This window comes from Verticillium alfalfae, genomic scaffold (genome assembly GCF_000150825.1).
Source record: "Verticillium alfalfae VaMs.102 supercont1.5 genomic scaffold, whole genome shotgun sequence".
NCBI lineage: Eukaryota > Fungi > Ascomycota > Sordariomycetes > Glomerellales > Plectosphaerellaceae > Verticillium > Verticillium alfalfae.
In genome coordinates, this window is record NW_003315034.1 from 1,912,866 (window position 1) to 1,925,641 (window position 12,776).

Sequence of the window (12,776 nt, forward strand, 5' to 3'; positions counted from 1 at the left end):
GACTTACTCGACGGGAAAACCCGACTCGCGGATCATTTTGGCAGTGCCACCGGACGCGAGAATGCGAACATTCTGCTGGTTGAGGCCTTTGGCCAGATCCAACAGACCGGTCTTGTCGTAGACGGAGACGATGGCGATCTTCTGGTCCGACATGATGGCAGGAATTGAAGAAGGAGCGTGCCTTTGTGGTGAGGTTATACCGAAGGGAAGAGATGATGCAAGTCGAGGAGGGGGACTGGCACGAAAAAAAGATGCCAGGCAGTGTCCCGGAGGCCGATCAAGGAGGGGCACAGTGACTAGCGTTATACTTCTCGCTGGGTTGAGAAATGGCCGAGAGCTTAGGTCCTTCGCAAGTAACCAATCCTTCGACCCCACCACCTACCTATCAACGTCATGGTGGTGTCGATGGTTCAGCAATGAAATTGACCCCGCCCCCGCTGCCGCATTGGAGATGTCAGCCCAGTCAGAAGCATTCAACGCGCAATTTTCTTGTCTGCTTGCACCGCGTCGCCGCAACCGCCAGGGAGCCTAAAATACCTCGGGAGTCTTCATTATGGGTACCACGTCGATCAGGTGACCACAAATTGAGGCTGATGTTTACCAGTGAACCGCATAAAGTCTTGCCACTACCTCGAGCGCCGTACTGGTCGGTCGAGTCGTTTGCGCCATCGTTAGGTTGTAGAGATTACACCTCAGCGAGCAAATACTACCTTCCGATGCACGAAACATACATTGAAGCATGCAGGCGATCCACCAATGGCTAAATGACGACCCTTGGCTTAACCACCACTGTCAAGAGATATCTGTGCTGTCTTGCCCGGGATAGTGGCAAGCCAGATATCGGCTAATGCTACTGACCATCCCGTCTCATCTGAGTCTGAGTCCTCTGTCGTTGACTTTGCTTCGACTCGGGATGCAAGTTGATATCGCAATTATATGTATCACATGCCTCGAGAATGCCTACAAGCCTTTCAATTGCCCATCGTACCAGCAAAAAATGCTGGTATCAAGCCTTAGGCTATGGGTCATAATAAGCGAAGAGCCTGTCACTGCAATGAGAGGCTAAACTTGAATCTTGGGGGGATGAAATTCTCCAGTCGACTTATTCAGTCGTCCATGACTGCAAAATGCACCTTCATCCAGAGGCTGCAATCTTGACAACCAACCAAGAGCTCGCCTATTTCTCCAGCCTCCTCGAGATCTCCCTCGCCCAGGAGGAAACCCCGATCGTTCCCACACCGGCAGCTGCGGTGCCAAAGATCCTTTGCTTCGTCAAACTCTAGATCATCAAGGTCGACGTTTTCCACTCCAGTCTGAAAAACTTGCTGGTCCTTTTTGTTTCGAGCAGCTTTCAGCAGCACATCGTACGCTGTGCGTGAGCTGGGACTTGAGAGTGTTTTGTAGGCGTTTGTGATCTGATCAACCGTGAACTGGGCCACTTCAGACGCTGTGGATGTTCCGATCCCAATGTTCGATCCGGCACTTGCCCCAAACTCGGATTTTGCCTTGTCTGGGTGATGTCGAAGAAGAGCACGATGGTAGGCGCGTTTGATCAACTGAGCTTGCTGATTTCGCTCTGTGTCCAGCAGCGACGGAGAAATACCGAGTATTTCATAATAATTAGATGTTGTCGCAACCGGATGTGAGGGCGAGTGGCTCATTGTGGTCCAGCAGCGTGCTGTGATGTGAGTGACCCCGATGGGTTTGACTGGCCCCATGCGCCCTGGGCGAATTAAGGGCCACTGCTGCTTTTAGCTCCAGCTTACCTGACCTAGGTACTCAGCCCTGAGGCAAAACTAGCGGCTCGATTTAGGTACGCATCTGTGCAATCCACATGGCTCCCGTCTCAAGGTCAAGTCTTCATGTTATCATACTGATTGACTCCTAATGATCATGACTAGCATGTTAGAATTGCGAAATGCCAAGGCGTGAGTTTACAGCAATGACACCTGCACAATAAGTGGTCAAGTCGCTGTGCTAGCGTAGGCTGCTCAAAGCTTGTTCCGTCTCGACGGACCAGCCAAGTTCCATCCCCAAGCCGCTTAAAAAGTACAATAGCAAATCCAAGCTAGTGCGCCAACTCTTACTCACATATGAGCCATGCTCTAGCCCATTTATTATCAAGTGACATCCAAGGCGAATACAGCTGGGAAATACTTACCTATAAAAGATGATGCTCTTTATGGTATGTTGTGCTAGACTATGGTCCTTCAAGTTGTCTGGATGCTGTGTAGGAATTTCAGTACCTACGTTGCGAATAAGTCCAGTGAATGTTCTCCTACAACAGCGGAGAACTTGGGGGGTTTTTCCCGCCTTCACATTGAGTGCCAAATTCCCGCTCCAGGAGTAGGTGCTCGAAAGACAACCTGAACTTTACAGACATGGTGACTGAGTTTGGACTGGAGTTGAATTGGACGAAGTCTGAGCCGGGGCAGGCTGCATAGGAGCACTCAGCCAAGCCCGAAAGACACGGTTGCGCATCACACGTGAACATAGACAAGTAGTCCATGACGGTTCCTGAGATGCACTTAAAGTTCTAACACGAGACGGTGGCTCTGGGACGTTGTAAGATCACCAACTACTTCACCAATTTTGGGAAGAGTCAACATGCCGGACACTATAACACACTCCTTGATCGATGGTTCGGTCAACGCTATTTGTTCTGTTCACCGAAGATCGTAAATCACCGGAATGGCGAGTGATAGAGACATTAATGAAGTCAATGTCCTTTCCATGCTTGATGCAAATTGTACAAGTTTGTATACACAGATACTTAGATCTGGGGTGGTCTCGTGGCTCAACCGTTGACGGACTTGGGGAACTTCTTCCACCTGTACTTTCCGACCTGTTTGATGAGGGTTAGAATCCGCCAAATATACAACTCCGCGCCACAAACTCACCTTCTTCCACTGCCTCATCAAGTCTGGCATGTTTAGCATGGCGTTTCTCCTCCTCTCCATTCTATTGAAAGTGTTAGCCCACCCCATCAACAGCACAATCACCACCATGGGCATCACGTACCTTGGCATGACCATCCTCTCGTGCTGGTGGCCCTTAACCTTCTGTCCCACACCCGTACCCTTGACCCTCAGACCGTGTTCAACCCGGTGGGCAAGCTGGTACTCTGATCCCTTGACGGTAGGCGGCAGCAGTTCCTCAACGCCATGCTCGCGCGCGAGTTTCACCAGCTCAGCCTGGCGACGCAGAGAGTATACGGGCTCGTGCCACACGCCTGTCACCGGGTGCTTCTGTCGGGAAAAGGGGTTTGCACTGGCTTCCTGGTAGCCTGTCTTGAAGGTCTCGGGGTTGGCGCCTGCAGGTAGGATCGAGGGCGCCGGATACCGGGCGATGAAGCGCTGCAGGCGGGCCGGAAGCGCCTTCGCGAGCTGGGCGTACGGTTGTGATGCCGCCATCGTAGCGTCGATTGCAGTGTGTAGGCGTGTGGTCGGCAATGGCGTCTCGATGGATGCCCTCCTGGAGTCGGGGGAAGCTCGCGGGTGATGATCGGTTCGCGATTCAAATTTTGGAGCTGTAAGGACCCCTGTACGTACATACAAAAAATGGGTCCACATTCCTGCTCATGGACGTGACAGTCTCCATACTGTCACGCCTCGACACTGTCGTCACTTCTGTTTGTTTGTAACGAGTCCTCAGTTTCGCTCCACGTCGGGATTTCCGACTGGCAGACGTACCACTTAGACCGTCATTCGGTCAAAATCTACTATTTGGGAGGCAAGCTCAATAGCCTGGACTTCTGCATAATCCTTCCCGTGCATCTCAAGGCTTTCCGATCTCCCAAGCGATTCGAATAGAACCTTCAAGCACCCCACGTCCACCATGCCTCTCCCCGAAAAGCCAAAGCTCCGATTCGTTCCGAAGAAGGAGCGTGAGCGTCAGGCGGCCGAGAAGGCTAAGAACGAGGCTGAAGATCTGCGGCGCAAGCAGCAAGAGGATGCACGAAAGAAAGCCGAATCCGAGAAGAAGTGGCTCGAGAAGGCAAATGCGCCTGCCGAGAACCACCGCGATCACGATACAGACCGACCGCCCGAAAGACAACAACAAGACCGGAGGTCTGGTCAGAATGGAAAGGGCGCGTCCAAGAAGGGAGGTGATGCTAGGATGACCGAGGAGGAATTCGAAAAGAAACAGCTGCGCGAACGCTACCTAGGCCCCGAGGTGAACCGCAACTCTAGCTTTTCTGCGGCGAAGAAGCGCAAGCGGCCGACCGAGTTTAAGTTCGACTGGGATGAAGGCGAAGAACCACGCTCAAGGATGATCAGCTTGCGCCGGGGTCACCACCAGCAAGGTCGTGTCATTGTCTGGGATAGGCGGGGGTGACGACTTCGGGGAAGAGGCCGAGCAGGCTGCCAGGCGCCGCGCCCGGCGGATTGAAGAGCAATACGGCGAGGACGGCCCCGAGCTTGCGCAAAAATTTATGGATGAGTGGTACAACAGTCGCGATCTGGCTAGGAAGCGAGCAGAACGCTTTGGCTTCGGAAAGCGATGGACAGACAAGGCTCTGAACGAGATGACAGCCCGTGATTGGAGAATCTTCAAGGAGGACTTCGGTATCGCGACTAAAGGCGGTGCCATTCCGAACCCGATGCGGAACTGGGACGAGTCGGGTCTGCCTGGTCGTCTCCTCGACATCGTCCACCGAGTTGGTTACAACGATCCCACGCCCATTCAGAGAGCTGCTATTCCAATCGCGCTACAGGCGAGGGACTTGATCGGTGTTGCCGTCACAGGTTCCGGAAAAACAGCTTCATTCTTGCTGCCGCTACTGGTCTACATCTCTGACCTGCCCCCTCTGGGCGAAATGAACAAGAACGACGGGCCGTACGGCCTCATCCTAGCACCCACCCGAGAGCTTGTACAGCAGATCGAATCTGAAGCAAACAAGTTTGCGACGCCACTAGGATTCAGAGTCGTCAGCATCGTTGGTGGTCACTCATTGGAAGAGCAAGCCTTTGCCCTTCGCAACGGAGCAGAGATCATTGTCGCCACACCTGGTCGACTTGTGGACTGTATCGAGCGGCGTTTGCTGGTTCTGGGACAGTGCTGCTATGTTATTATGGATGAGGCTGATCGAATGATCGATCTCGGTTTCGAGGAACCTGTGAACAAGATTCTAGACGCGCTACCGGTTTCCAACGAGAAACCTGACACGGATGAGGCAGAGAACGCGCAGCTCATGAAGCGCTACCTGGGAGGAAAGGATCGATACCGACAGACAATGATGTACACGGCCACCATGCCTAGCGTCGTCGAGAGAATCGCCAAGAAATACCTGCGGCGACCGGCTATTGTCACGATTGGAAACATCGGCGAAGCCGTTGATACAGTCGAACAGCGCGTCGAGTTCGTCTCCGGGGAGGATAAGCGAAAGAAACGGCTGCAACAGATCCTCTTCTTCGGGCGATTTCGCGCCTCCCATCATCGTCTTCGTCAACATCAAGCGGAACTGCGATGCTGTGGCACGAGACGTTAAGCACATGGGTTTCTTCTGCCGTTACCCTCCACGGCAGCAAGACGCAGGACCAGCGAGAGCCGCGCTGCATCTGGTGCGTAATGGGCAGACAGATGTCCTTGTGCAACGGATCTCGCGGTCGGGGTATCGACGTTTGCAGACGTTCCGCTTGTTGTCAATTTCAACATGGCTACTACATTGAGTCATATCGCACCGTATCGGCCGTACGGTCGTGCAGGAAAGAGTGGTGTTGCCATCACTTTCCTTGGCCCTGAGGATTCGGATCTCATGTACGATATGAAGCAGATCCTCACGAAGAGCTCCATCTCGAAGGTGCCTGAGGAGCTGCGGAGACATGAGGCTGCCCAGCAAAGGCCCCAGAAGGGGTACAGCAAGAAGTCATCGGATAGATAGATGAATTGATACCCAGACGTCCCACCATGACAGTCCACGCTGCTGGTTTATTTGAACTTGAATGCGACGGTTATCTGTCTTTGTGGCGCTGATTCGGTACTGATACAGTCGCTCTCCTACGGTCTGTCCGATATACGTAAGGGTGACCGATTTACCAATACTTGACGTACTTTACACAGAAGGAATTCTTGTATACCAAAATGACAGTTATATGTTTGACCGGGCGCGAGACAGGTAGACTGACAGAACCAAGTAGCAGACTCGATGACAAACACTTCAACGGCCAGGTGATGGTGTTATTCACATGCACAAGCACGACGAAAACTTCCTTAGCATCCATCAGCCACCATGACGGGCCTTTGCCCTAAACCTCCGGCCCCTGCTCGGTCTGAAGTAGCGGTGATGCTAGATACGTCGATATCCGACCATCCGAGAAGCTCTCCGGCCGAGCCATCAGAAGTACCGAGATGATCAGATGGCCTTGAGCATGGGTTTGGTGTGGCGTATCGGCGGTGTCCGCCAAAACCACCCCGCAACGCCAAAAAGGCGCCCGAGGCCCAGGCCTGATGAGTCGCCTGTGATCCATCTTATCTAATCTTATCGCCGCCGCTTGATGTCACGGCCCAATTCTGCACCTGAAAGGAAAAAATCGACACACAGCGTGCCACCTTCCTGTCAACCTGCCACTGTCAAATGAAGCAATGGGTCTGAGGTATCTCGGTGTTTTCCACTCTCGCGCCCCTTCATAACACTGGCCCTCCCGCCGCGAGAGGTCGCCTCAGCCTAATCAGTCCCATCGCCGCCAACCACCCCGGTATCGGCTTCGCACCTGGCTGGCGTAACTCCCAGACCGCTTCTGCCCCGCGCCTCCCCTCGACGAACCGTGAAGCCACGAGCTTCACAACTCAACAACGATTGAGATAAACAACAGGCTTCAAAGACTTTTTCCTGAGTAGGCCTTTGGGCTATCGGGCGTTGCCGGTCGCCTGTTCGACGAGTGTGCATTCGACCCCTCCCGACGCTCTCGAAGCGAAACCTCCTCACCGCCCCCTCGCTAGGCGCCCGGAGAAGCACGCGCTTTACTTACCCTCTCGTCACGGGGCTTCAAGCCGGGAACTCTGGTAGCACACTTTCTCTTGCCATGGAGACAACGGCTGGCATCATGGAAGTCCCTCAACACGAGGTCGTCGTGCCAGTGACTGCCCGCGCAGCCGCGGCAGAAGCCGTGGAAGATGTTGTATACGGCTCAGTAAGAACACTCGCGAACCAAGTAACCGCTCCAAAGCTGACACGCATGTTACAGGCTGCCGGCGTTATCGGGAAATATATCGAATACCCCTTCGACACGGTCAAGGTTCGCCTCCAATCCCAACCCGACAACCTGCCCCTCCGTTACAAAGGCCCCATCGACTGCTTCCGCCAGTCTATCAAGGCCGACGGTCTGCTCGGTCTCTACCGTGGCATCACAGCGCCTCTCGTGGGCGCGGCGGCGGAGACGAGCAGCCTCTTCTTCTTCGAGCGTCTCGGCCGAGAGGCCATCTTCCTGTCGGGCGTGGCGACCAGAGATGAGCCCCTCTCGCTGGCAGCACTCTACTTCACCGGCGCCTTCTCGGGCTTCTTCACCTCGTACGTCCTGACGCCGATTGAGCTCGTCAAGTGCAAGATCCAGGTGCCGGCGCGCGCCGACGGCAGCGCCCCCGCGCCGCTCAAGCCGCTGCCCGTCATCCGCGACATCTACCGGCACCACGGCCTGCGCGGCTTCTGGCACGGGCAGCTGGGCTGCCTCATCCGCGAGTCGGGCGGCGGCGCCGCGTGGTTCGGCAGCAAGGAGACGGCGACCAAGCTGTTCCGCGCCGTCAACGAAAAAGCGGCGACGACGCCGGCCGAGAGGGACGCGCTGGCGGCGGCGCCGCTGCCGCTGTGGCAGCAGGCTGTCGCCGGCGCCTCGGCCGGCATCTCGTACAACTTTCTCTTCTTCCCCGCCGACACGATCAAGTCGCGGCTGCAGACCATGGCCATTGGCGAGTCGGTCAAGGAGCGGACGTTCTGGAAAGAGGGCGCCCTCCTCTGGCGGCAGTATGGCCTCGCGGGGCTGTACCGGGGCTGCGGCATGACGTGCCTGCGGTCGGCGCCCAGCTCGGCGTTTATCTTCATGGTGTTTGACGGACTCAAGAGGCACTTTCCCATTCAGTAGAGGATGCATAGAAGAAACAAATGAGAACGAGGGATGGATTGGTTGCGCAGAGGATGTGGCACGGCGATTCTTCATGGCATTAGCAGGCGTTTTCGGGAAGGGGGGTTTTCTGATGGAATTCTGTTTGCAAAGATTCGTTGCTGCTGCACTTTTACTCGTCATTGCATAGAGGGTGTTTACACCGAAATGAATCCGTACAGACTAAAGTATACGCCTTTTGACTCTTCGCATTCGTCACTTGGTTTGGGCAATGGAATAGATTGTGGTCTTCTTTCAAGAACATGCATGGGTCAACCGGGCGCTCTCATATACATTCTGCCGTGCCAACAGGGCATGCGCTACTGCGACTGCCTCACAGCGCCTTGCCCTTTCCCTTGGGCTCCGCCTCGCTCTTCTCGCTGATGTCCCAGTTGTTGAGGTAGCCGGCGCCGGCGCACAGGTAGGTGGCGAAGCTGAGCCAGCCGAGGTAGGGCAGCTGCAGCAGGCCGGCGGTGCGGTCGACCTGGCCCCAGACGTAGGCGAGGTAGGCGTTGACGCCGAGGAGGGAGATGATATCGGCGGTGGCCTCGGCGGGGCGGCGGAAGACGAAGAAGAGCGGCGTCCAGGCGAGGTTGAGGGCGAGCTGGATAGAGTAGAGGGTGGCGCCGTGACGCGTGAGGTCGGCCTGGGCGGAGGTGGCACCGGGGGCGAGGCCGATGGAGACGGCGCGGTAGGCAGCGTAGCCCATCAGCCTAGGAGGAGGGCACAGCCTGGGTCAGTCTGGCGATTTTTGCATGCCGGGGAAGGACAGTGTTGAAGGGAGAAAGTAGTACCCGTAAAGGACAGTCCAGACGGGGCCGAAGACATAGGGAGGGGGGTTTCCGGGAGGGTTCTTGATGCTGGCGTAGGTCTTGAGAGTGTTGGCGCCTGCGAGCAAGAGGGTCAGCTAAAGTTTGGCGAAGACGCGTTGCCAACGGCCGTGGCGCAAGGCCGCGCGGGGGTTGGAGGGGAAACTTGCGACTTGAAGTGTAGCCGACGGCAGTTCCCAGGGCGATGGGTAGGAGGATTGAGGTTGCCGGATGTCAAAGACCTGGCGAGGCAAAGTGAGAGCAGGAATAAATGTGGTCATCTTGAATGGTTGCACGCGGTAGGAGAGGGAGCGTATGGGAGAGGAAGAGAGCAAGGTTGGATCGTGGGCAGGAGAAGTGGTTCGAGGACCAAATGTGTTGGGGATGTTGGGGGGGGGGGAGGGTGTGATCACGGGTCAAGGGTGCCGCCCAGCGGGGGCATTCAGGCACTGGAAAGCTATGAACTTGCGATGACGTAAAACACCGAAGGCCGAGAGGCATCTGAGCCCATGTTTTGTCAGGGCATTTGCAAGGGGGGATCATTGGAAAGCGGAAAGATTCTTCGTCGAACGGACAGGCAAGGGTGTGTCAGCGAGGCTCACAAGACGTGCAGAGTTCACGATGCTGTCAAGTCCTCCTTGTCATCCCGCCAGGTCAACTTGGGGGGTCACTGGCAAAAGCACTACCAAATACGGATTTTGGGCGTCAGGTATTTTTTACTGGGATCAACATCGTTTCCACCATTGGGCCCTTATAGCATTATCGCATAGTGCAATTGGTGGGTTCTGCTAAGGCGCCAGGCCGTCCCGGGGCGCCAGGCTCCAGTCAAAGGGCCGTGAGTGGCCCTGGATCGCCGCTTTGCCGGTACGTATCCCCTCCATGCGAGCAAGCGAACGAGCGCGTCCTGCAGCTCTCCAGACCAGGTCGGTCCCGTTCAGGTCCGTCCCAGAGTTCACCTTCCGCCTCGCAAGCCGCTGTCTCGCGTCTTCGCAACCACCAACCCACGGGACAAGGCCTCGTCGCCATTGCCATCATCAATTGATTGTTCGTTATCCCCCCTTTCTCCCCCTCTTCATCTTCCTATCTTGCGAGTCCTCCAATCCTCCTACTACCTACGCTGTAGCTGTCGCCGTCGCTGTCGCTGCACGTTTGCAACAGCCCGGCCAGCCTCCTCCCATCATCTCATGACCTCCCAATCTTTTCTCTGCCCCCCCCCCCTCAATCCCTTCGCCTTCATCGGCCTGTATTGGCTATCGTCTTTTCTCTGCCCTCGTCCTATTCTTCAGTTCGTTGATCGAGCTCTTCCATCTTTTCTCTCTTGCCATCTCTTCCCTCCCCTTTCCCGCTTTCTTCCTCAAACCTTGGCGATTGACTTGTCTAACCGCAAACATGACGCCAAACAGCATCACCAAACCGACCACAAGAAAGCGAGAAGACGGGATTTCCTGACGAGCAGTCGACCGACCGAAGCGATACAAGACACGCCCCCAACTGTGCCCCCGGACTGGGATCGCACCAGCCGACCGACCTAGACCGATACTCAAGCCGAGATGGATTCGTATTCATCCTACCGCGAGCCTGCTCGGTCGCCCGGCGACAGGAATTGGGAGAAGACGGAGCGCTCCGACTCCTACCGCGCCCGTTCCCCTGGGGCGTGCTTTCACTTCTCACCATTCATATCTCCTCTACCCATGGTGCCAAGGCCGTGATCGCTCGCTGAAGGCGCGATTCTGCCTGTACCCGCTGACTCGCCTCTTTCTTCCTTTCCATACTTGACACAAAGCTTACTGTTTTCAAAGGCGCAGAACGCTCGCGAGACCGCCGTCGTTCGAGATCACCCGCTGCTGTCGACCGGTACGAACCCCGAGGTCGCCGAGATGACCACGGCCGCGACAGGGACGACCGCCGCGGTGATCGCCGCATCGGGTCGCCGCCCGCCAACATTGACCGCTACGTGCCCGGCCAAGACAACGGAGGGCCATCGCTCACTGTCAACCCTCTCATGGACCCTGTCAAGCTTCCTTACCAGGTCGGATTCTCCTACTTTGGCGAATGGTGGCGTATGAACGAGAAGATCAAGGAGGACAAGGAGCGCCAGCGTACCGGCAGGCGACGCGAGCCCGAGAGGCCGCGCGGCTCTCGTGAGGCGCAAGAAGAGCGCGACAAGGAGAAGGCCAGGATTCAGGCCGCCTACGACAGCTACAAGGAGGACCTTCAGGCCAAGATGGCCCGAGCCTTCGTCTCGGAGCACAAGAAGGAGCAGTGGTTCCGCGAGCGCTACGTCCCAGACGTCCGCGACCCGCTACGCCAGCAGATCAGCGAATTCCGCCGCGGCGGCTACACCCAGTGGGAGCAGGATCTCGAGTCTGGCACTTTTGATGACTTCTCGCTCGAAGGCCTGCCGAAGAACGATAGCAACGGCCAAGGCGGCCTAGTGGAAAAGGAAGAGGGCGAGGCCATGGCAACCAACGAGATTCTGGGCGTCGGCGACCTTGTGCCTGCCAACGGCGCCGATATCCGTGACGAGAACCTGTTCCAGCCGACGCTGCTCTTCAAGACGATCGCCCCGCATGTCAGCCGCCAAAACCTCGAGGCTTTCTGCAAGGAGCACTTGGGAGAAGAGGAAGGCGGCTTTAAATGGCTGTCGCTGTCGGACCCCAACCCCAGCAAGCGATACCATCGCATCGGCTGGGTCATGCTGCACCCATCCTCCGAGACGGCCGCAGCAACACTCGACCGAGCGGACCCCGTGGACGACGAGGACGGCGAGGCTCCCAAATCGCCCGTTGTCGTGTCCACGGCGAGAGGGCCCTCGACGCGATCAATGGCAAGACTGTGAAGGACGAATCTCGCGGCGATTTCACCTGCCATGTGGGAGTGCACAACCCGCCCCAAGCCCCTCGGAAGAAGGCGCTGTGGGATCTGTTTTCCACGCCTGAGCGCGTGGAGAAGGACCTCGCTCTCGTGCAGCGCCTTGTAAACAGGTTCGAGGAAGACTTTGGTTCCGACTTTAATGCCATTCTCAAGATCGAGGAAAGGGTCGATGACCTCCGCAGCCGCGGGCCGTTTGCAGCCCGCAGTTCCTCCCAAGCCAAAGGGCCGCCGCCGCCGCGCGGATTGCCGATGGGGCCGACGCTGAGCACATGCATGATGCCGAGCAGATGGAAGACGCCGAAGGCGAGGAGGAAGACGAGGGCGCCGTGGACGAAGACGACGAGGTCGACGACGAGGAACTACTCGTCAAGAAGAAGCAGCTGGACCTCATGATTGAGTATCTTCGACGCGTCTTCAACTTTTGTTTCTACTGCGTCTTCGAGAGCGACTCGATCCACGAGCTCACCCGCAAGTGCCCCGGCGGCCACCTACGCCGGCCTCGTGCCACGCTCAGCACTGCTGCCAAGGCTGTGGCCAAGGCCAGCGCGCTCGGCGAGCCGTTTCCTGGAAAGAAGCGTGGCGAGGCAGACGAAGATGGCGAGGTGGCCGACGGCGGCGACAGGCGGTTTCGCGGAGCGGGCGGCAAGGCCGAGCAGCAGCTGCTGCGGGCGTACAACTGGGTCAAGACGTTTGAGGACAAGGTCATGCAGATTCTTGAGCCCGACTCGGTCGACCTGCGCAAGCTTGGCGGCAAGCCCATCGATGAGGCCATGGACGAGGAGCTTCTCAAGTATGTGAGGCAAGAGGATGAGCACAAGTTCCGTTGCAAGGTGCCCGAGTGCCAGAAGCTCTTCAAAGAGGACCACTTCTGGAAGAAGCACGTCGAGAAGCGGCATCCCGAGTGGCTCGAGGGCCTGAAGCAGGAGGTACGTCTGGGCTCGTTCGCCGCAGTGGAGGTTCATGCCACTAACATTTGTGACCATAGATTGAACTGATC

The 12,776-nt window shown here is 56.7% G+C and overlaps 7 protein-coding genes across 7 annotated transcripts in view; 4 read left to right on the forward strand and 3 right to left on the reverse strand.

Moving 5' to 3' along the window:
- VDBG_04916 (bifunctional purine biosynthesis protein ADE17) overlaps nucleotides 1-153 on the reverse strand; it is a gene marked incomplete at both ends in the record, with an annotated part of 1,935 nt that extends 1,782 nt beyond the window's left edge. The window contains one exon of the mRNA XM_003005264.1: nucleotides 13-153. Coding sequence (XP_003005310.1) covers nucleotides 13-153 — 141 coding nt within the window. The remainder of the gene's footprint in view (nucleotides 1-12) is intronic.
- Nucleotides 154-2,797: 2,644 nt separating this feature from the next.
- Nucleotides 2,798-3,413, reverse strand: VDBG_04917 (conserved hypothetical protein; the record flags this gene model as incomplete). Its single annotated transcript, XM_003005265.1, has 3 exons — nucleotides 2,798-2,845; nucleotides 2,901-2,961; nucleotides 3,022-3,413. 3 exons carry the CDS (start codon nucleotides 3,411-3,413, stop codon nucleotides 2,798-2,800), a joined length of 501 nt encoding a protein of 166 aa, XP_003005311.1.
- Nucleotides 3,414-3,837: 424 nt separating this feature from the next.
- Nucleotides 3,838-5,491, forward strand: VDBG_04918 (pre-mRNA-splicing ATP-dependent RNA helicase PRP28; the record flags this gene model as incomplete). The annotated part of the gene is made up of 2 exons (XM_003005266.1): nucleotides 3,838-4,334; nucleotides 4,456-5,491. 2 exons carry the CDS (start codon nucleotides 3,838-3,840, stop codon nucleotides 5,489-5,491), a joined length of 1,533 nt encoding a protein of 510 aa, XP_003005312.1.
- Nucleotides 5,492-5,758: 267 nt separating this feature from the next.
- Nucleotides 5,759-5,884, forward strand: VDBG_04919 (pre-mRNA-splicing ATP-dependent RNA helicase PRP28; the record flags this gene model as incomplete). Its single annotated transcript, XM_003005267.1, has 1 exon — nucleotides 5,759-5,884. The coding sequence occupies one exon, from the start codon at nucleotides 5,759-5,761 to the stop codon at nucleotides 5,882-5,884; it is 126 nt and encodes a 41-aa protein (XP_003005313.1).
- Nucleotides 5,885-7,025: 1,141 nt separating this feature from the next.
- On the forward strand, nucleotides 7,026-8,078 carry VDBG_04920 (amino-acid transporter arg-13; the record flags this gene model as incomplete). Its single annotated transcript, XM_003005268.1, has 2 exons — nucleotides 7,026-7,133; nucleotides 7,188-8,078. 2 exons carry the CDS (start codon nucleotides 7,026-7,028, stop codon nucleotides 8,076-8,078), a joined length of 999 nt encoding a protein of 332 aa, XP_003005314.1.
- Nucleotides 8,079-8,430: 352 nt separating this feature from the next.
- On the reverse strand, nucleotides 8,431-9,186 carry VDBG_04921 (benzodiazepine receptor family protein; the record flags this gene model as incomplete). The annotated part of the gene is made up of 3 exons (XM_003005269.1): nucleotides 8,431-8,809; nucleotides 8,891-8,984; nucleotides 9,033-9,186. The coding sequence occupies 3 exons, from the start codon at nucleotides 9,184-9,186 to the stop codon at nucleotides 8,431-8,433; spliced, it is 627 nt and encodes a 208-aa protein (XP_003005315.1).
- A 1,269-nt stretch (nucleotides 9,187-10,455) lies between these two features.
- Nucleotides 10,456-12,776, forward strand: part of VDBG_04922 (conserved hypothetical protein) — a gene marked incomplete at both ends in the record, with an annotated part of 2,932 nt that continues 611 nt past the window's right edge. Inside the window, 3 exons of the mRNA XM_003005270.1 lie at nucleotides 10,456-10,546; nucleotides 10,705-11,740; nucleotides 11,979-12,705. Of these exons, the coding sequence (XP_003005316.1) occupies nucleotides 10,456-10,546; nucleotides 10,705-11,740; nucleotides 11,979-12,705 (1,854 nt within the window). The remainder of the gene's footprint in view (nucleotides 10,547-10,704; nucleotides 11,741-11,978; nucleotides 12,706-12,776) is intronic.